This window comes from Anolis sagrei, chromosome 1, assembly GCF_037176765.1.
Source record: "Anolis sagrei isolate rAnoSag1 chromosome 1, rAnoSag1.mat, whole genome shotgun sequence".
Classification (NCBI taxonomy): Eukaryota; Metazoa; Chordata; class Lepidosauria; order Squamata; family Dactyloidae; genus Anolis; species Anolis sagrei.
This window is the reverse complement of record NC_090021.1, coordinates 151,977,857-151,999,053: the sequence shown is the minus strand read 5'-3', so window position 1 is coordinate 151,999,053 and position 21,197 is coordinate 151,977,857. Positions and strand designations below refer to the sequence as shown.

General features: G+C 40.0%; 1 protein-coding gene across 1 annotated transcript; it reads left to right on the top strand.

The window, feature by feature from the left end:
• Positions 1-1,543: 1,543 nt before the first annotated feature.
• On the top strand, positions 1,544-20,399 carry CCT4 (chaperonin containing TCP1 subunit 4). Its single transcript, XM_060784641.2, has 14 exons — positions 1,544-1,848; positions 6,941-6,993; positions 8,057-8,146; positions 8,374-8,482; positions 9,465-9,607; positions 10,878-10,999; positions 11,089-11,221; positions 12,683-12,822; positions 15,310-15,406; positions 16,102-16,212; positions 18,194-18,324; positions 18,422-18,656; positions 19,888-20,001; positions 20,234-20,399. The coding sequence occupies exons 1-14, from the start codon at positions 1,707-1,709 to the stop codon at positions 20,246-20,248; spliced, it is 1,635 nt and encodes a 544-aa protein (XP_060640624.1). The 5' UTR covers positions 1,544-1,706; the 3' UTR covers positions 20,249-20,399.
• The last annotated feature ends 798 nt before the right edge of the window (positions 20,400-21,197 follow it).

Here is a 21,197-nt window from a genome sequence, read left to right as displayed (position 1 = left end):
GGGAGTCTCTCATTTGGTATCAGCCATTGATTGAGGCTCTGGGTTTGAGCCTGCCACTTTTGGACCCTCGCTTGCTGAGGTGGTTCCAGCGAGTGTCTCTGTAGATCTTAGAAAACTATTTCTTGATTTAAGTGGTTGACGTGCTGGCTGATGCCCAAACAAGGGATGAGCTGGAGATGTCACTGCCTTGGTTCTTTCACTATTGGCTGCTACTTCCTGGTGGATGTCAGGTGGTGCAATACCGGATAGACAGTGTAGTTTCTCCAGTGGTGTAGGACGGAGACACCCTGTGATAACGCGGCATGTCTCATTAAGAGCCACATCCACTGTTTTAGTGTGGTGAGATGTGTTCCAAACCGGGCATGCATACTCAGCAGCAGAGTAGCATAGCGCAAGGGCAGATGTCTTCACTGTATCTGGTTGTGATCCCCAGGTTGTGCCAGTCAGCTTTCGTATATGTTGTTTCTAGCGCCCACTTTTTGCTTGATGTTCAGGCAGTGCTTCTTGTAGGTCAGAGCACGGTCCAAAGTGACTCCCAGGTATTTGGCTGTGTTGCAATGCTCCAGTGGGATTCCTTCTCAGGTAATCCTCAGAGCTCGGGATGCTTGTATGTTCTTAAGGTGAAAGGTGCATGTTTCTGCCTTGATATTCTGGGATATAGGGCTGTGTGGAAGGGCCCTCGGATAATCCAGTTCAAAGCAGATATTGTGGGATTTTCTGCCTTGATATTCTGGGATATAGGGCTGTGTGGAAGGGCCCTCAGATAATCCAGTTCAAAGCAGATATTGTGGGATTTTCTGCCTTGATATTCTAGGATATAGGGCTATTTGGAAGGGTTAGGTAAAGGTAGTCCCGACATTAAGTCCAGTCATGTCTGACTCGGGTGTGGTGCTCATCTCCATTTCTAAGCCGAAGAGCCAGCGTTGTCCGTAGACACCTCCAAGGTCATGTGGCCGGCATGACTGCATGGAGCGCTGTAAGGGTTATCTGAAGGGTAACCCTTGGAAGGGTTATCTGAGTCCAAATGCAGATAATGTGGGATTTTCTGCCTTTATGTTCTGGGACATAGGACTGTGTGGAAAGACCCTCAGATAATCCAGTTCAAAGCAGATATTGTGGGATTTTCTGCCTTGATATTCTGGGATATAGGGCTGTGTGGAAGGGTCCTAAACAGCTAAAATGCATTAAAAGATGGAGTGGTTTATGTGGCAGTGTAGAAAGGGGCCACAGAGTCCTTAATAATGAAGTTCTCTGGGGCCCCTTTAAAAATTTGTTTAAAAAATCCAGATTATCTGCTTTGAACTGGATTATCTGGCAGTATAGACTCAGATAATGTAGTTCAAAGCAGATAATGTGCATTATCTGTCTTGATATTCTGCCTTTTATGGCAGTGTAGAAGAGCCCTGGGTTTAGGAGGCTACTGCACTGCCTGTTCTCACTCACATTCCCCCGCGAGCCCCTCCTGCAAGCGCCGTTCTCCCTCCTCCCCGCGCATGATTGGAAACATTCTTGACTCTGGAGGAAAGGCAGCTGCGGAAGACAGCCCTTCTGGGTGACGTCACGTCCGGCGGTACAGCGAGCGCCTGTAGAAGGGTCCTTCGCTCTCTGTCTAAGGCTCGGCGCTTTCTGGAAGCTTCGTGAGGGCGCCGGGGGGAGAAGGCAATCCGTCTCCATCGGGGGCTGCAGAGGGGAGGCCGGGCGCCGTCATGCCGGAGAACTTGAGTGCTAAGGGGAGCCTCATGAACGCCGCCCCGGGGAACCGCGGGAGCTCGGGCGGGAACCGCGGCTCGTACCAGGACCGGGACAAGCCCACCCAGATTCGCTTCAGCAACATTGCGGCAGGCAAAGGTAACGGATAAAGGGGGAGGGGATGGGCCCCATTGTGTCCTTTGCGAGGCCTCCCCCTTTGAGGCGGGTGGGCCGAGTAGGACCCCGCCGGGCCCATTGGGGCGGCCTTGGTTCTGCCTGTTCGTTACTGCCATGATGGGTGTGTATACCTGCACCGTTATTGTCTCTTTACCATCACGACTGTCGCAGCCTCACCATCAGCTTTGTAGTTGGAGCTCACTAAACAAAGGTTGGATGGATATCTTTCAGGAGTGGGTATCTTTCAGATATCTTGGTAGTGGACTCAGATAACTCAGTTATAAATCTATTTATTTATTTCACTTATATACCGCTTTTCTCAGCCCTTAGGCGACTCAAAGCGGATAACAGCAGCAATTTCAATGCACACATTACAAAACCATTGGAACATTTAAAAACAATAGCATAACAACAATTAAACATCAATATGACAAATCATTCGCGTCTCGTCAATAGAATCAGAATCCAATCTCACCATCCATTATTCCGTGTTCCTGTAATCAATTACACTGCCTAATCGAATGCCTGTTCGAACAACCAGGACTTCACTTTCCTCCGAAATGCCAATAAGGAGGGGGCCGATCTGATATCTGTAGGAAGGGCGTTCCACAGCCAAGGGGCCACCACTGAGAAGGCCCTGTCTCTCGTCCCCGGCAGGGGTGCTTGTGATGCCGACAGGACCGAGAGCAGGACCTCCCCAGATTATCTTAATGTCCTAGCTGGTTCATAGGAGATGTGTTCAGACAGGTAAGTCGGGCCAGAACCATTTAGGGCTTTATAGGCTAAAGCCAGCACTTTGAGCCAGCACTCGTTCCACAGCCGAGGGGCCACCACTGAGAAGGCCCTGTCTCTCGTCCCCACCAGGCGTGCTTGTGATGCCGACGGGACCGAGAGCAGGGCCTCCCCAGATTATCTTAATGTCCTAGCTGGTTCATAGGAGGAGATGTGTTCGGACAGGTAAGTCGGGCCAGAACCATTTAGGGCTTTATAGGCTAAAGCCAGCACTTTGAATTGTGCCCGGTAGCAAATTGGCAGCCAGTGGAGTTGGCGCAACAGAGGAGCTCTATGCTCCCTGTGTGCCGCTATATATAAATCTATATAAATAAAAATGTAATGTTCGTTTGTGGGATTAACATAAAAACCACTGGACAAATTGACACCAAATCTGGACACATCTGGACTCATAACCCACTCAAAAAATTTTGATTTTGTCATTTGGGAGTTGTTGTTGCTGGGATTTTTAGTTCATCTACAATCAAAGCACATTCTGAATTCCGCCAATGATGGAATTGAACCAAACATGGCATACAGGACTCCCATGACCAACAGACAACACTAGAAGGGTTTGGTGGGCATTGATCTTGAGTTTGGGAGTTGTAGTTCACCTACATCCAGAGAGCACTGTGGACTCAAACAATGATGGATCTGGACCAAAGTTGGCACAAATATTACATATGCCCAAATATAAATATGAACACAGATGGGAGTTTGGGGAAATTAGACCTTGACATTTGGGAGTTGTAGCTACTGTGATTTATAGTTCACCTACAATCAAAGAGCACTCTGAACCCCACCAATGACAGAATTGGGGCAAACTTCCTACACAGAACCCCCATGACCAACAGAAAATACTTAAGGCCATCCAGTCCAACTCCCTTCACCAGGGCAAGAAAACGTAATCTTGACAAAGAGCCATCCAGCCATAGATATAGATAGATAGATATGATTCACACACACACGCACACACACACAGAGATATAGTATCCTAGATTTGAAAGGGACCCCTAAAGAAGGACAATTCTATTGCATGTTCCAGGGTAGGCAAATCAGACAATCTCCACATCAACACTGACAAAGAAACAGCAAGAAATATTGTTTACCCACAAGCATAAAGACATTACATATATTCGAAACCAATACTTTCTCATTATTTTCCTGATCACCCGACTGGGCCAAAGCAACGCGTGGCAGGGGGCAGCTAGTAATAATAATAATAAAACTTTATTTATATACCGCTCTATCTCCCCGAGTGGGACTCAAGGCGGTTTCCAAGTAACATCGCCAAAACATACAGAGTAAACACCATGACATAACATTAACAAAACAACATAAGCATAAGATTATCACAATAACACATATATATTAAAAATAATAATGCCTGTTCAGAGCAGTTAAATAGGCTGGGCTGAGGCTAGTGCAAACTCAAAATGTGAGGGGGCCAGGAATTAAGTACAGTGCTATAACAGACTAATAACAATAGCAGGTCTGGCTGCTCATTTCCAGGGCCTATTAGAGGGATGACCGGGGTAATAGATAGGAAGTATAAGGCCAGTTCAAAGCAGATATTGTGGGATTATTCTGCCTTGATATTCTGGGTTATATGGCTGTGTGGAAGGCCCTAAAAAGGGTGAGGCATAGAGTTTCAGAGGGTTGCTGCTAGGTGCAGCACACAGTCCCCAGCATCAGCCATTCACAAACTATTGTCAAAAGGCCCTTCCACGCAGCCATATATCCCAGAATATCAATCCCACATTATCTGAGTGTGGACAAAGGCCCCTTCCACACAGCTAAATAAAATCCCACAACTGCTTTGAACTGGGATATATGGCAGTGTGGACTCAGATATTCCAGTTCAAAGCAGACATTGTGGGTTATTCTGCCTTGATATTCTGGGTTATATGGTTTGTGGAAGGGCCCTCAACCCAGTTCAAAGCAGATATTATGGTATTTTCTGCCTTGATATTCTGGGATATAGGGCTGTGTGAAAGGGCCCTAAAATAAATCTGACGCAGCAAGTGGATCTTAGTCATGTCCCATGCACAAGACACACAGACACAAGTAGGAATGAACACAAAAATCTTTACTCTTAATAGCAGAGATGAAACGAACTTGCAATGTTGCATACAAAAAACAAACAGTGCAAAAATTTACATAGTCTTTGTAAGTAACACAAATTCAGGCATCTTCATCTTCAGTCAAATGAGAAAGCAAAACATAAACCTTGAGCAAACAGCTGTTCCACCATAGCCTCCTTTAGAGCAGCATAATGGCTTATCTCCAACCTTCTCCTCAGAGCAGAGCCTTTGAGCATGTTTCTTCTCAGAGAAAAAGCTCTCCAGAACTGTACTCTAAAAACTCATACAGTTATACCCTATCGGGAGTGGTCCAAGATTGCTAGATGACCTACATTACCAGCTGCCCATAATAATTAACCATCATAAGGTTTTTCTTCAACACACACACACACATGGTCCTGCTACAACTTACTGTAACAAACTTTGGCCCTCCAGGTATTTAGGACTTCACCGGCCACAATTCCTTTAGCCTACCGGCTATTAGGAATTGTGAGTGTTGAAGGCCTGAAGGGCCAAAATTTGATCATGTCAGATTTATTTAAGGACCCTTTCACACACTCAGAATATCAACACAGAAAATCCCACAATATCTGCTTTGGCTCAGCTTTCCAATCTGTCAAGCTCATTTTAAATTCTGTTCCTGTCTTCAGAGGTATTGGCTATTTCCCATATTTTGCAGATTTAAGAAATGTGCCTTGTGTTCCACCATTGTCTAAATCATTATTAAGGATGTTAACATTTATAAAGGTGTTAAGATCCCCACTTGGCTATGAAACCCATTGGGTGACCTTGGGTTGCCATTGGTTGGAGACAACTTGAAGGCAGACAACAGTCTGTACTTTATATATTGTTCTAAGTGTGTTGTGAAATAACACACACTATTTTCTTGAAGGTGTTAAATGTTTACATGTGTAATTTATCCTGGTAAATAAGATATTAACTCTATTTAATTCTTACTTTACCTTTTTGAGGGGGTCACAGTGTGGTATTTCCTTTTTTACTGTTTTTGATAAGTTTGTTTAGAAATATTATTTATTCATTTATTTACGGCATTTGTAGCCCGCCTTTCTCAGCCTTATGGCGACTCAAGGTGGCTTACAGAAATTGGCAGAATTCAATGCCATACATTTATAAAATACAGTTAAAACATTCAACCTAATATTATAAAAAACATATAAACCATTAAAACATCACCACCAGTGTCGTCCTGTTAAAATCATCCAACAGCATCTAGTCATTCCATGTTCATTCCTCATATTTAATAATTATTTATTCTGCTGCATTTCCAAACGCTTGTTCAAAGAGCCAATGCCATACATTTATAAATGGGGAGGGGAGGGAGGGGGCTAATCTAAAATCCCTAGGGAGGGAGTTCACAGCTAAGGAGCCACCATTCAGAAGGCCCTGTCTCTCGTCCCCACCAGACGTGCTAGCGAGGAAGGTGGGGTCGAGAGCAGGGCCTCCCCAGATGATCTTAGATTCCTAGATGGTTCATAAGGAGAGATACATTCAGATAGGTAAGCTGGGCCGGAACCATTTAGGGCTTTATAGGCTAAAGCCAGCACTTTGAATTGTGCGTGGTAGCAAACTGGCAGCCAGTGGAGTTGGCATAACAGAGGAGTTGTATGCTTCGTGAGTGCAGCTCCTGTTAGTAATCTGGCTGCCGCCCGCTGGACCATTTGAAGCTTCCAAACAGTCTTCAAAGGCAACCCCACATAGAGCGCGTTGCAGTAGTCTATACAGGATGTAACCAGGGCATGGACTACCGTGGCCAAGTCAGACTTCCCAAGGTATGGACACAGCTGGCATACAAGCTTTAACTGTGCAAATGCTCCCCCGAACATCACTATGGAGTAGGCTTGTTTTCTGCTGCCCTGGAGACTAGGACTCTGAGCAGTGGGTTCAAATTACAGGAAAGGAGATTCCATCTGAACATGAGAAATAGCTTCCTGACTGTAAGAGCTATTCAGCAGTGGAACTCTGCCATGGAGCGTGGTGGAAGCTCCTTTTTTGGAGGCTTTTAAACAGGCTTGATGGCCATCTGTCAGGGGTATTTTGTTTGCTTTTCCTGCATGGCAGGGGGTTTGACTAAATGGCCCATGTGGCCTCTTCCAACTCTGATTCTATGATTCGGGATAGCAAACTATATTTTTTGTTTTACTGTAATCCCATAAAAGTTGCAAGACTGACTATACTTATATTGTCACCTCCCATTTTAGCGGTTGCAGATGCTGTTAGGACAAGCCTTGGACCAAAAGGAATGGATAAAATGGTAAGACTTATATATTTTAACAGAATAACATAACTTTTCAGTGTATTTTTTCTAACTGCCATTTCAGCTGTTTCCCAGCTTTCCATCATTATGCACAATGTTGTATATTTGCTGGATGAATATTCTTGGTGTTGAATGTTCACTGAGCAAAAACTGTTATGAAGGAGATTCTATGCCAGGAGTAATTTCTTATATTGGTTAGCAGAATCTCTGTATGAGTAAACCAACAGAAAGGTTTGGTTATTCTGTGGCCTTCAAAGTCTCCTGAGTCTCTTGAAAATTTGACCTTGGTGGTACCTTCTCTCCTCTTCCCAATCAGGCTACTTCCTATTATGAAGAAAATGAGTGATTGTAGCCCAGAAATGTCAGGAAGGTAGAAGCATGTGGCTGTCCATTTCTTATGGTCACCTTTCAAACAAGACCAACTCATTTGTGATTAGTAGGATTCAAAAGTGAAGAAGTAAAAGTAGAGAGAGAAGGTGCACTGTTAAAAAGTGACACAAGGCTTGATTCATGTAGCAAAGGAGCTGTCTTGTACAGTTGTGTTTGTCACAAAAATGTGTTGTTTTTTTTAATGTATTGTCCAACAAAGATGACTAAAGACATCTTTATTCCGCAATGAGGCTTAACATCAGATTGAAATGGACACTTCATTTTACTTAGGGACCTGTTAATACTAAATAGAATATGTACAAGTTGTTATATTGAAGACTGGCTAAAAGTTACCCAATAGAGCGAGTTTCATTGAAGGTATTTTCAGCAAAGTTCTTGCCTTTTTAGCAGATTGGAAACCTGGACATCACTAAAAGTGTTCTGTTGTTACTTTGGCCAGTTTCCCTCAGATCCCAGGCTAGGATAATCAGGGGCTAGGACATGGCTGATTGCCACAATTTGCCTCCATGGAATTCTGAGGGGAAGCTAGAGAAGGGCAACATTTAAATGCTTATAACATCATGAGCCAACTCTTAGTTGAAAGGTCTCTAAAATACAATATAAAGTGATTTGTATATTTTTCTTTTTCCCTCCAGTTAGCATTCAAAAACCTTTGGTTGTGTTTTTCCAGATTCAAGATGGGAAAGGAGATGTAACAATCACAAATGACGGTGCAACAATTTTGAAGCAGATGCAGGTCCTTCACCCTGCTGCCAAGATGGTAAGCAGTACTTCGTTTCAGATTTCATATCAGACCTTGAAGTCAGGCCAGATCAAGCAGATACTTATGCCTATCCAATTTTTGAGCCATCCCCTTTAGGAAACAGCAGTGTATAATATATTGAAATTACACCTGAGCTTTTGTCCTTTTACAAGTGATCAATTTACTACTACTGATAGTATCAGAGCAGTTCAAAACTTCATACAATTACTTTTCATTGTATATAGTTGGTGGAGTTGTCCAAAGCACAAGATATTGAAGCTGGAGATGGCACTACTTCTGTTGTGGTCATTGCCGGAGCTCTCTTGGATGCCTGTTCCAGACTTCTTCAGAAAGGTATGTTTATTCCTGTTGTAAGCCGCTCCAAGTTCCCTTGGGTAGAGAGAGAGGAATATAAAGAAAACATTCTTCTTCTTATTATTATTATTATTTACATATAAATAAGCAGGATGGTAAAAGTAAATTTTTGTTGAGTTTCAATTTAAAATGGAAAACTCAAAATTTTAATTGTTACATCGTGGCTATAGTGTCGCTTACCAGATATTGCTTCCAAAATTATTGAATTGCAAATCCAAGCATTTTCAACTTTTGTAATGTGTAGGTCTCTCCAAAGTCTCTCCAAGCAATCCAGAGGGTTAGGCAAAGCAAATATTTATTCCCAAACATCAAAACACGTTTGGGTTTATAAAGTAAGAAGGTGCTTTACTTACTTCTGTGCTGCAGATTATGAGAGTTGGCAGGCTAATAGATTTCTGTGTTGGTTTTGGGTAAGTTTTGTGGTAATTTTCAGCTAATATGCTAGCCTTGAGTGTAGATACATACTTATGTGCATTCTAATTGTTGCTTACATTGCTTTTATGAATCTGCAGTGGTATACTGTTTGATAATGTATTTTGCCAATTCTGATTGCTACCTTCTATATATATTAAGTAATACTTGCATAGTCCTGTACTAGCCATTCCATTCTGTGATAACACCTAATAGGTTTCAAATGTTGCTTTGAATTACTATGTATGAATAAAGGTAATGTATATGCACACTGCACCCAAGTTAGACTTTTTAAATCGAGGCAAAACCAATGAACACAAACCTTTAAAAATGCAGTGTTATTTGGTGGAAGGATTGGAACGTTGCTGAGGTTTGTTTGTAAAATAATGTGTAATACATGGATGTGAAGGCAATAAGCGGGGGGGGGGGGGATATAGTAATGTACAGCATATCAAAATATACACCAATTCAACTGGAAAAAACCTCAAGACTATGTTATGCTCTTGAAAGTTTATGATTTGGATCAACTTTTGTCTTAAACTGTAATTAGGAATTCATCCCACCATTATCTCTGAGTCATTCCAGAAGGCATTGGAGAAAGGTGTTGAAGTCTTGACCAGTATGGGACAACCTGTTGAACTGAGTGATAGAGAAACCCTACTTAACAGTGCAACTACAGCATTGAATTCAAAGGTAAGCATAGAAAACAAAGTGCTTGGGAAATGTGTCATTATATCCAAGTTCATTTTATCCTGTAATTACAGGCTATGTGGGTTAATTTCATCATTGTGGTTGTAATTACAAATTGTAATAATAATAGTTGGTAACAAAAAACCCCGAGTGGTACTCTTAAGAGTACTGCAAAAATATTTGTTGTCTCCTCTCTTTCCTCCGCTGCGACACTGGCAGTGTAGTTTAATATGAATTGCCCCAGTTTATTTCACAAACATTCAAAGAAGGCTGTGGACTTTGCTTTTAATAGTCATGGCATCCTATGTCATTTGCTAGTTGCTTAAATAGTGGCAGTTTCAGCAGGTTCATCTCTTAATAATTTTTTTTGGATAATGATTGATTGATTTATGCTAAGCTCCTTGAAGCACAGAAGCTCCTTACTCAAGGTGTTTGATAATTTCATTAGATCAAGAAGTTCAGTGAAGTAATTCTGTTCAAGAACCTAAATATTCTCAAGGCACCAGATCCTGAAATCTAAGCAGGGTCAGTGATGGATAGTACTTGAATGAAGACCACCAATGAATCCAGGTTCTGTTTTCTGTATTTCAGAGCTTGTACTAGTACAGCCATCTCTGAATATTCTATGCCTAAGAAAAAGCTAGGGAATTCATTGGGGTCTTCATAAAACAACCTGTTGAAGGCATACACAGCTTTGTTGATGAATCCAAAGCTTATTAATTTTTCTCCGTCTCTTAAACCTTAAAGGTGATGGCTTTTCCCACTTGATTCTGTTTGACTCATAAAATACACAGGTGGTCACAATTTCTCAGGATGCCTTTTATTTCTGCATTGTCCATAAAAAGAATGTTCTCTTGTAGAACTCAGAAGTGATAAGATCCTTCCAATAGTATAGAAAAAATATAGGCAATCTTACATTTTGTGTTTTGCTTTGCATTCTAAAGATAATTGTGAGTCAATGACACAGAAAAAAAACCAATGTGCTGACATTGGGAGTGAAATCACTCTTGTCCTATTCTGTTCCATTGTGCTGTTTATCTGGTTTATCTGAGACATGTGTAGGGGATCTTCCCTTAGATTTAACTGCATGTAATTTACCTTTAACATGCAAAGTTAATTGTAATCTATCTTTCTTAATCAACAATCGGAAGATGGCGATTAGAGGGGAAGAATACAGAAAGTGCCGGTTACTTAGGGCTTTGAATTTAAAATATGAAGTATTGCATTCTAAAGAAAACCAAATTAAATGTCCTTGTTCACTATATTTTTGCAGGTTGTATCACAGTATTCTAGTCTGCTCTCTCCAATGAGTGTAGATGCTGTCATGAAAGTGATAGACCCAACAACAGCCACTGGTGTGGATCTCAGAGACATTAAAATTGTTAAAAAGCTTGGGTAAGTATTCCAATCATATTAAAAAAAATCCACATTTGAATGAAATTCATATTTTGTGTTTGTGTTTATTCAAGTTTTTTTCCCTCTAGGGGAACAATTGATGATTGTGAATTGGTTGAAGGGCTGGTTCTTACCCAGAAAGTATCCAACACTGGTGTTACCAGAGTGGAAAAGGCTAAGATCGGTCTCATTCAGTTTTGCTTGTCAGCACCAAAAACAGATGTAAGTTGGTCTGTTCAAATTTATTTGTTTTCGTTTAGTTGATTAGTTTATGGGCCACTTTTCTCCTGCCAAGGGGAACATAATATTTGACATAATTCTAATTTTATATACGTTACAAATAGTGCAGTAAGTGTGCATTACCTTATATAAGCAAGGCCAGGCTCATTTCTCTTGGTTTTTGGCTATTTGCTATCGTTTCAGTCTGAAATCTAAACTTTTAGTTGTAATTTTAAAATATCAGGATTTTTGTTGTTAATTTTTATGCTTTATATTTTGAATTCACTGGGGTTAGCTTTTGAGTGGATAAGCATAGGATTGTGTGAGCAGTAGATATCTTGTGGTCCATTATTGATAATTGAATTTGTATAGAATGTTTGCTTAAAGTATACTAAATCTGCCACAATGGATCATGTTATGGAATAATATTACTGGACCAAGGCTATCTATTTTAGAATTCTTTCCCACAATTCTAACATGTCAGTAGGAGCTAGTGGCCTATTAGGAGATTACCTACACAACTTGTTTTTGAAGCTAGAAAGAGGCCCTAAGCATAGAAAAAAAAACTCATTGGTAGCATATTCTTTTTTAAAATAAATTTTTATTGTATGCACATCCAAATGAAAAGATTCAAACAAAGGGGAGAATAATTTTATATTTACATAAAAAGTGGGAGAACATTTGGTTTCCAGGAAAGTAGGAAAACGAATAAAAGAGAGCCAATCTCACTAAAACTAAACAAGAAAAGAGGGGGGGGGGAATTAAAAGTTAATTGGTAGCATATTCTTATACAAACTGAACATACACAAACCAAAGCCTTGGTCCTGTACTGGGACGTGAAAAAAATAAGGATAGATTTTGGTACTACAAAAAAAGAAGAGCAGTTCACCATATTTCCGCAAACGTTTCATCCAAAATTCACAATATACACCTGTGAAATGAAATAACCAGGTCAGGCAATCTTTGCATAAATAAGCAAAACATAATTTAGACTTTCTGGAGACCACTTGAACTTTTCCTCCGAAGTGCATCTAGGGATATTTTATTTTTCCACTTTTTTATATTTGCCATTTTGTTGATAAAATCAACAGAGTTATACCTTATGACCATACTTAATAGTGGATTCTAGAGGCAGCTGTCTTTGCCCTGGTAGTTGCAAGCAATCACAGTAGAGTAGGCTTGACTAGGACAGAATTCTGTTCTTTCCCAATTCAAGTTTTGTTGTATTTATTGCAGAAGCTTTGCTGCAACCCAGCTCTAAAAGCCTGTGTTTCCCTAGCATGTCCCTTCTGTCCTTCCAGAGATGCTGCTGCTTAAAAAAACCCAAAAACTTCTATGTAGGCAAGGAGAAGGAGAACAGTTGTGCTAGGCAGGGATGAAAGGACTTTGTAAAAAGGGGCTTTCTATCAAATGTTTTCTTAATTGAGATATGTCTGTATTTAAAAGTCCTCTTCTTTTTGTTAGATGGATAACCAGATCGTTGTTTCTGACTATACTCAAATGGACAGAGTCTTGCGTGAGGAGAGAGCATACATTCTGAATTTAGTTAAGCAGATCAAGAAAACAGGATGCAATGTGCTGCTCATTCAGAAATCTATTCTACGGTATGCTTCTTCCATTAAATCTTATTAATCTCACTACCAAATAATAAACAGTACTTGGGATTAAAATAGGGTGCGACATTCCATTGTGCAGTAAGCTTTCACTGAAATGTATTTCATTTGACTCTTCTAAAATGTGAGTATTTGAAAACTAATTCTTAGAGCTCTTTCTGTACAAGTTAGGGTTTACAGGCAGTCCCTGAGTTATAAACATCGGACTTACAACTACTTGTAGATATGAATGGGATGAAGGAGGCCAGCTGGGGAGTGGTGGAGCTAGCCGTTGCTCCCCAGCCAAGGTGAAAGATCCTTGGCCCTCATCCATGTCTGGGGAGCTTTGGCTTCCGGCCAACCTCTCCTTGCCCCTTGCCGTAGAGCAGGGGTCCTCAAACTAAGGCCCGGAGGCCGTATGCGGCCCTCCAAGGTCATTTACCTGGCCCTCACTCAGGGTCAACCCAAGAATGAAACTACTTGAAAGCACACAATAACAACAACAATCCTATCTCATCAGCCAAAAGCAGGCCCACAGTTTCAATTGAAATGCTAATAAGTTTATAATTGTTAAAACTGTTGTTAATTTCGATTATTGTATTGTATTTAAATGTTTTTTGCACTATAAATAAGATATGTGCAGTGTACATAGGAATTCATTCATGTTTTTTTCGAATTATAATCTGGCCCACCAACAGTTTGAGGGACTGTGACCTGGCCCTCTTTTTAAAAAGTTTATGGACCCCTGCCGTAGAGGAAGGAAGGGAGCTCACTGCCAGGCTCCCTCATATTCCTCCAGAGCCAACGCTGGGGTGAAGGAACCTGCTGACACCCTCCCATGCCCCAGCATTGGCTGAGGAGGAATTCAAGGGAGCCTGTCAGCAAGTTCCCTCACTTCCTCCTCAGCCAACTGGCTTGAGTTTTATTTTTTAAAATATACCCATTCGAAATTACAGACAAATTCAATTTAAGAATAAACCTACAGAGCCTATTTTGTTCATAAGTTGGGGACTGCCTGTAATTGAATTGACTTGAGTTTGTAAACTTAGAAAAGAAAGCATTTGATGATGCAGAACTCTGAAGTTTTTAGCTTTTTTGGTTTCAACAAGGGATATGGAACTGCAGGAAACATGGAGGCAGCTTGTGCTCAAGCCCTTTTGTGTTACTACATACGCTCATATTTGTGCAAGCATTTCTTTCTTATCATGAAAAATACCTGATGTTGGTTTATGATGTGTGCTTCCATCAAATTCAAAGTGAATTTTTTGATATCAAAAGGTGAGGTCCACCCCATCAACTTGCATTCTGACCCTCTTACCTATCTGTTCTTGTTCTTTCTCATTCCACATATTGGGCTTGTGATGCAGGTTAAAAAAAACCCCCAAACAATCCTTTCTTATCTACTCATGTATAAGTATAGAAAATTTAGCCAAAAAAAAAAAAAAACAATCTCAGAAACCTGGCTTAACTTGTCAACATTTGGTGTGAATACTTTACCTTTAGTCTTCCCAAAAAACGAAATGTCCCTTTCTATGAGTAGAATGAAAAATAGCAAGAGCTCATTCTGTTCTGGGAGCACCAAGGAAGCACCAAGCTCTAATCTCTCTGCCATGGTGCTGTTTCTAATATGTATGAATGCCAGGGTGAGGAAGGAGTAGCCAGAGCAACTGGCCCCCTGAGGTGGCATTGGTGCTCTGCTCTCCTTGGAATGAGCCTTGACTTTCCCATGGGTGATATCAAAATCCATAATTTTGACCCCCAAACCTACCCTCAACTTATACATGAGATTGACTCATACATGAGCATATATGGTAGTATGGTATATGGAGCCCCCGGTGGCGCAGTGGGTTAAACCCCTGTGCCGGCAGGACTGAAGACCGACAGGTCGCAGGTTTGAATCCGGGGAGAGGCGGATGAGCTCCCTCTATCAGCTCCAGCTCCTCATGCGGGGACATGAGAGAAGCCGCCCACAAGAATGATAAAAACATCAAATCCCCTGGGCAACGTCTTTGCAGACGGCCAATTCTCTCACACCAGGAGTCACTCCTGACACGACAAAAAAAAAAAGGTAGATATCTTCCTTTTCCCCCTTCATGTCTTGCATGTTGCTAAAGCTAGACTTACACTCACGGGAGTTACCTGTCTCCAATCTACCAATTAGTCAATTAAAGCAGACAGATTATGGCAATTCAAGAAGTTTTGGGAGTGATGATTTACCAAGTGACATTCTTGGACTTGTATTGTTTTTAATATATTGTAAGCCGCTTTAGGTCTCTTTGCGGGAGAAAAGCGGGATACAAATAAAGATGTTATTATTTATTATACTCTTGGAAAGTACATAACACCCCATGAAATATGCTGCTTTAAAATTGGGGCCATCATTCCGAAACAGGCAATGAATTTGCATCAAATTAAACAATCTGAATTGAGCAGGGGGGTGGGGGGAGGATTGATCTTATCAGAGTTGAGGTAAATTTTCTAACTCATTTTCTGTTTCAGGGATGCGCTAAGTGATCTAGCACTACATTTCTTGAACAAAATGAAGATCATGGTGATTAAAGATATTGAACGAGAGGACATTGAGTTTATATGCAAGGTAAGATGGGTTGAGCCTGGCTGGTTTTGCTTATAGGATTCATTGATTCATTCTGTTAAAATGTCAGTGACATAGGTGACAGCATTCAATGGCCGTGTTGAAATTTGTGATGCAGTTTGTTCATGGGATTGCTAAGAAAATGTAGTGCATGTACTTGTATAAGTTGAGGGCAAAATGACTGCAGGATAGGGCTCATTCTTCATTGAGGGGAAAGCACCAGTGCCATATTGCCATTGCCATTTTCTGACTCGTGCATTCAAAAAGGCCAGAAGCATTGCCACAGTGGAGAGAGTTAGAGGGGGTCGGTGCTCTTTTTAGGTTCTTTCAGGATGAACTAAGTAAGCTCTCTCCTTTTGCAAGTCTTTTAACAAGAGTAGGGAATGGTTCCTTTTATTAGAAGTATTAAGGTATATTAGTTACATTCACCTGTGGAAAAGTTGACCTGGGTTTTGGGTCAATTTATTTTACTAAAATTTCTAAACTTGTACATAACTAGTAGGTAAAATAACTGTTGCTACCTTTCTCATTTTTTTCCTGTACAAATATCAACTGTGTTCATAAACTTACACTTCTGTCCTATTGCATGTGCTCAGACGAAGTTTAATAGAATCTCCTTTGAAGTATATGATTGTATTGTTAAGTTTGTGTGAAGTAGAATATGCTGACTTATTTTTGTGTTTTTTTAATTTTTAAAGACTATTGGCACTAAGCCAGTTGCTCATATTGATCAATTCACTGGTGATATGTTGGGAACTGCTGAATTGGCTGAAGAAGTAAATTTAAATGGATCTGGAAAACTAGTGAAGGTAAGAAGAGTCCATCTATTTTGCGCTGCTGAAACAAGTATAGGGATCTCCTGTTTCTTGATGTCCCACTTTTTGATTCTCTATTCTTTTGACTCTTAAATTATAACCTGAAGCCATACATACAACGGACTTGAAACAAAACCAGAGTAGAGCATAGCTGAATTAAAATTCAACAAACTTTAAATATAAACAATTTAAAATACAATGGTCCCTTGGAATCTAGGTTCCCAACATGCATGGTTGCATGGGTCCTGTTATTTACAGTGGTATAGTGAAATTGTGTCCATTATATAAAATGTAATAATCAAGGTTTGTGTTTGGCAATTTTAAATTTCAAAATATTTCAAATTGTAGATGTTTGAATCTATAGATGCAGAATCCGTGCACACAGAGGACTGACTGTACAACCAATTTAAAGGAAAACTGAATTCAAATTCTATCAATCTAAAATACAACCTATTTAAAACAAATCCAAATTTGAATTTAATCGATTTAAAATTAAAATGTGATAGGCTAGATCGCAAAAATAAGCCAAAAAAATTATCTGCCACTCTCCGAATAAGTGCAAAATGTCTATAACATATGTAAGGCATTTTAAAATGAATAAAGTCCCTCGAGGCTCAAAGATAAACCACCTATGATGAGTCCAACCTGCACTGGACCAAGGTAGGCTTCGGATCATTATTATTTACATTGTTTTGAGATTCAGTACCATTTAAGCTGTCTGTAGCTGCTCTCGCTTTGGTGCCAAACAGAAAATGTATTGTCAAGGTCTGGTGTGATCATTGGCTCAAGATTTTTTTTAATTAGGGGAGGTGTCTAGCTAATAAATATTTAGCAAAAAATGAAGAAATTACTTTAGGAAGATTGTCCTTATTCTATTGAGGCTAAGGACCTTAAGGAAAGTATGAGGCATCCCTACTTACTTACTTAGTGATCCCTCGTTGTCCGAGTAGGATAATCCTCCAGGGTGGGTCCGTAGGTGGCTATGATTTGCATTGTCTCCCGCAGTGAGGGCATTGGTTTCCAGGTGGAAGGCGGTCCTGGTCGGGGTTGGCTTGATGCGCCCTCATCTTGGCACGTTTCTCTTTTTCGCCCTCCATTCATGCCGCTTCAAATTCTGCAGCACTGCTGGTCACAGCTATCTAGCTAATAAATATTTAGCAAAAAAATGAAGAAATTACTTTGGGAAGATTATCCTGATTCTATTGAGACTAAGAACCTTAAGGAAAGTATGAGGCATCCCAGTTATATTGGGCATTAAGTAATATTTAGTGGAAAGACACAACCCTGTGTGTTTTTATGAGCTGCAAATAACCTGCTCCTATTTTTTATCTCATTAGTGTTTTTTTAATAATTTTATCCTATACATGTGGCCCGCCCACTGTTATCGTGATTGTGTTTATTGGAATGTTATTTTGTTACTGTGTTTATACTTTTTTTTCTATGTAATTTTGATGATGTTGCTTGTTGTTTATGTTCTGGTTTTATTTTGCTGTAATACAGTGGTTCTCAACCTGTGGGTCCCCAGGTGTTTTAGCCTACAACTCCCAGAAATCCCAGCCAGCATACCAGCTGTTAGGATTTCTGGGAGTTGAAGGCCAAAACATCTGGGGGGACCCACAGGTTGAGAACCAATGCTGTAACATGTTGTCCGGGCTTGGCCCCATGTAAGCCGCTCTGAGTCCCCATTGGGTAGATGGTGGCGGGGTGTAAATAAAGTTTATTATTATTATTTACAGTCATTGAATAAACTCTAGCTCATCATACTGTGACATTTCTGTCACTTTTACATGCTAGAACAGTTACATGTTACCTTCATTTGTTCTTATTCTGTGGTATTTCATAGGGTTTGTCAAAATTAATTGTATTTTATTCCATTGGCATTGTTGCTTTCTTTGCAATGTAACATTAAAAGGTCTGGTTCATAGTAGCAGAAAAAGAAAAGAAATGTTGCAGTAATTGTGTTTTTGTACTTCAGATTACAGGCTGTGCAAGCCCTGGGAAAACCGTAACTATTGTGGTACGCGGTTCCAACAAACTAGTGATTGAAGAAGCGGAGCGTTCAATCCATGATGCTTTGTGTGTCATCCGCTGTTTGGTTAAGAAAAGGTACTAACTGCTTCAGCTTCATGGATCGGTTTAATCATACTCCATGTGACAAATATGTCTCTAACATTTCAAACTGTTCATTTTTTTTTTACTTCAGAGCTTTGATTGCTGGTGGTGGAGCACCAGAAATAGAATTGGCATTACGCTTGAATGAATACTCACGCATCTTAAGTGGCATGGAGTCTTATTGTGTCCGTGCTTTTGGAGAAGCCCTGGAAATTATCCCGTCTACCCTGGCTGAAAATGCAGGCCTTAACCCTATTTCTACTGTCACAGAGTTGAGAAACAGACATGCACAAGGAGAGAAGACTGCTGGCATCAACGTTAGAAAGGTAATAAGCAAAGTGACATGGGATAAATAATAGTGCTACATGTATATCATTTTATGCTTCTGCAGAATTTTGCCTTTTTGTGCAATTTACTTATTTGGTAGATCTAGTTTATGATATGTTGCTATGACATGTGTAACTTAAACATGTTCATCTGTACAGCAACCATAACGTTGTAAGACCCCCCTCAATTGTAAGATGTGGATCTGTTTTGGCTGTTTAATTTTGGGAAAAGGGGTATTTTCAAATCTAGGGTGCACCCTTTTTATTTGAGCCTGCTCAGCATCCTGGACTTTTCTCTCTGTTTCTCTCTCTATTTCTCATGCTGTTTGGTATCATTGGGAATGCAGGCAGCTGCAGAGAGAGAAAGAGAAAAACTTGATGGCTTGTCTCCATATCTGGCCTCGCTCTTTCTCTCTGGAGCCCCTGCCGCCCAACCTCCAGAAAGTTGGCCCTGACCCTCTTTTTTTTTTTTTAAATCTGCCATTCCAGGACTATATCAATTCCAAGACACACCCCATTTTTGGGGAAAAAATGCATCCTGGATTTGATGTTGTCTCGTACTTGCCTTGGGCTTCAGTAACAAATGAGCAGGGATTGATTCCTTGCCTAATTCTGTGCAAAATAACAACAACAATAATATAATGCATTTTGTTATGTTACCTGCCTCTCTTAATGGCTTGATGGGTCTTAAAATGCAGATTATTTTGGAAAGTATCATTTAGAGTTTAAGTGGTATTGAAGTTAATTTACATCATACTACTAGTGTGTTTATCCTTTTCCTCCTTCCTTTAAATGAAAAAGGAGACGTGGTATTTGCTTTCATTTGTTAGCCCCCTCTCACAAATATGCTTCTTGTTTGAAAACAGTTAAAGAGCACTTGCCTCAGGTATATGGATGTTCTCAAACTTTTTTATGCAAACTGAAATGTAACAACTTAAATTGGAACTGAATAAGATACTGTAGTTGCATATAGTCCAGATTCTTTTGTTACCAAAATTTTATCCTAGATATGAAATACTTAAAAAAAACTTCACTTAACTTGAAAACTGCCAGCTGTAGTTTTAGGGAATTGCTATAGAAATGTTCTACCTTATTAATAGGTTGTGCACTTGGGCTTATTTGTTTTTCATCTTCTCCTACTCCATAATGAGACCACTGAGAAATACGTATTGACAATAGATTTTCTGCTTGTCATTTCTAATAAACTAAAGTGGCAGTTCTTACATTGTAGGGTGGAATTTCCAATATCCTTGAGGAGTTGGTTGTCCAACCGTTGTTGGTATCTGTCAGCGCTCTCACCCTGGCTACAGAAACCGTACGCAGCATCCTGAAGATTGACGATGTGGTAAGCATAGTTTAAATACTCATAAAATGTTCTCTCAAATGTTTACTTTGTTACATTTCACAGATCTGTTACTGCCTTGCATCAGTGTTGAAATGCTGAGTGTTTAATGACAACTGATGAAATAGTTAAGATTCAAAGAGGCATTGTAATTATTAGTGGAAATTATATTGAATAATGTTAAATAAGTAATATAGTGATGAAGTGTCATACAATAATCTCTCATTTTTTGCAGGTAAACACTCGATGAAAGGTCTAAAGGAAAAGAAAGCACAGGTCAGCAACATGTCATACGTTTCTAACATGACGTCTTCACACAAACTGTGTTGGACATCTGCTTAATTCCAAGTTACACTGGCGTACTTTTGTCAATTTAAATTAATAAAACCTCAAATTTGAAAGGCTTTGTTTTAATTTTTTTATATAACAAAATACTTGAACACATATTGCATTGATTGCCAAAAGCTCTGCTTTACACTTTGCTAGACCATGTCTACCTTTAAACTCTACTATTGTGGCTGAAGAGACTTAAGCAATTTCACATCCTTTGAAATTAGTGAGACTTAATTTGTGGGGCTTTATTTATGTCATGTCTTGGGCTGTAACCGTATCTGTCAGCTGTTAACTGTCAGCAATTGGTACTTTTAAATCTAGCATGTATTTCACTGAAGGTATAATTAAATGTTGTATCGTATAAATCTAATAATAGTTTCTAAGAACAGGATTGACACATGTTAAGAACGGTATTCTGAAGAAAATACAAGACATGCAACATTTTTATCCCAAATTGGTAGTTAAAGGCAATGTCTTTTTAATAGTAGGTGTTGGTCACTTCTTGTAACACCTAGAAATTTGGATACAGTGAGGCTGCGAAAAGATTGTCCAAACCCAGTACTGCTGTCTCTGTTCTAAGACGCAAGGTGAAAAAAAGAGGTGTGTGATTATTATGTGGTGGCAACTGTTGCACAGTGAAAAAAGCCCATTTTTTGCAATGGAGACTATTATGTGATGAAATGCGGGTATCTAAATAGTAAGTCACATATCCCAGAGGCACATATAAGGGTTCTTCAAACTTGTGAGGAGAAACGGCATGCACAGATGGTTTTTCAGGACACTTGTGGCTTGTAGCAATATCTGTAAGCAAAACTAAAACGGATTCAGAGTACTAATGGATTATTTGTGAATAGGAAGTAAGTGTA

What these genes read in the sequence shown, in the direction of transcription:
- CCT4 (XM_060784641.2), top strand. Translation starts at nt 1,707, where the DNA reads ATGCCGGAGAACTTGAGTGCTAAGGGGAGCCTCATGAACGCCGCCCCG. An exon ending in CAAAAGGAATGGATAAAATG is followed by an intron (nt 6,994 to 8,056) that starts GTAAGACTTATA and finishes GTGTTTTTCCAG; the next exon opens with ATTCAAGATGGGAAAGGAGA. An exon ending in TTCCAGACTTCTTCAGAAAG is followed by an intron (nt 8,483 to 9,464) that starts GTATGTTTATTC and finishes AACTGTAATTAG; the next exon opens with GAATTCATCCCACCATTATC.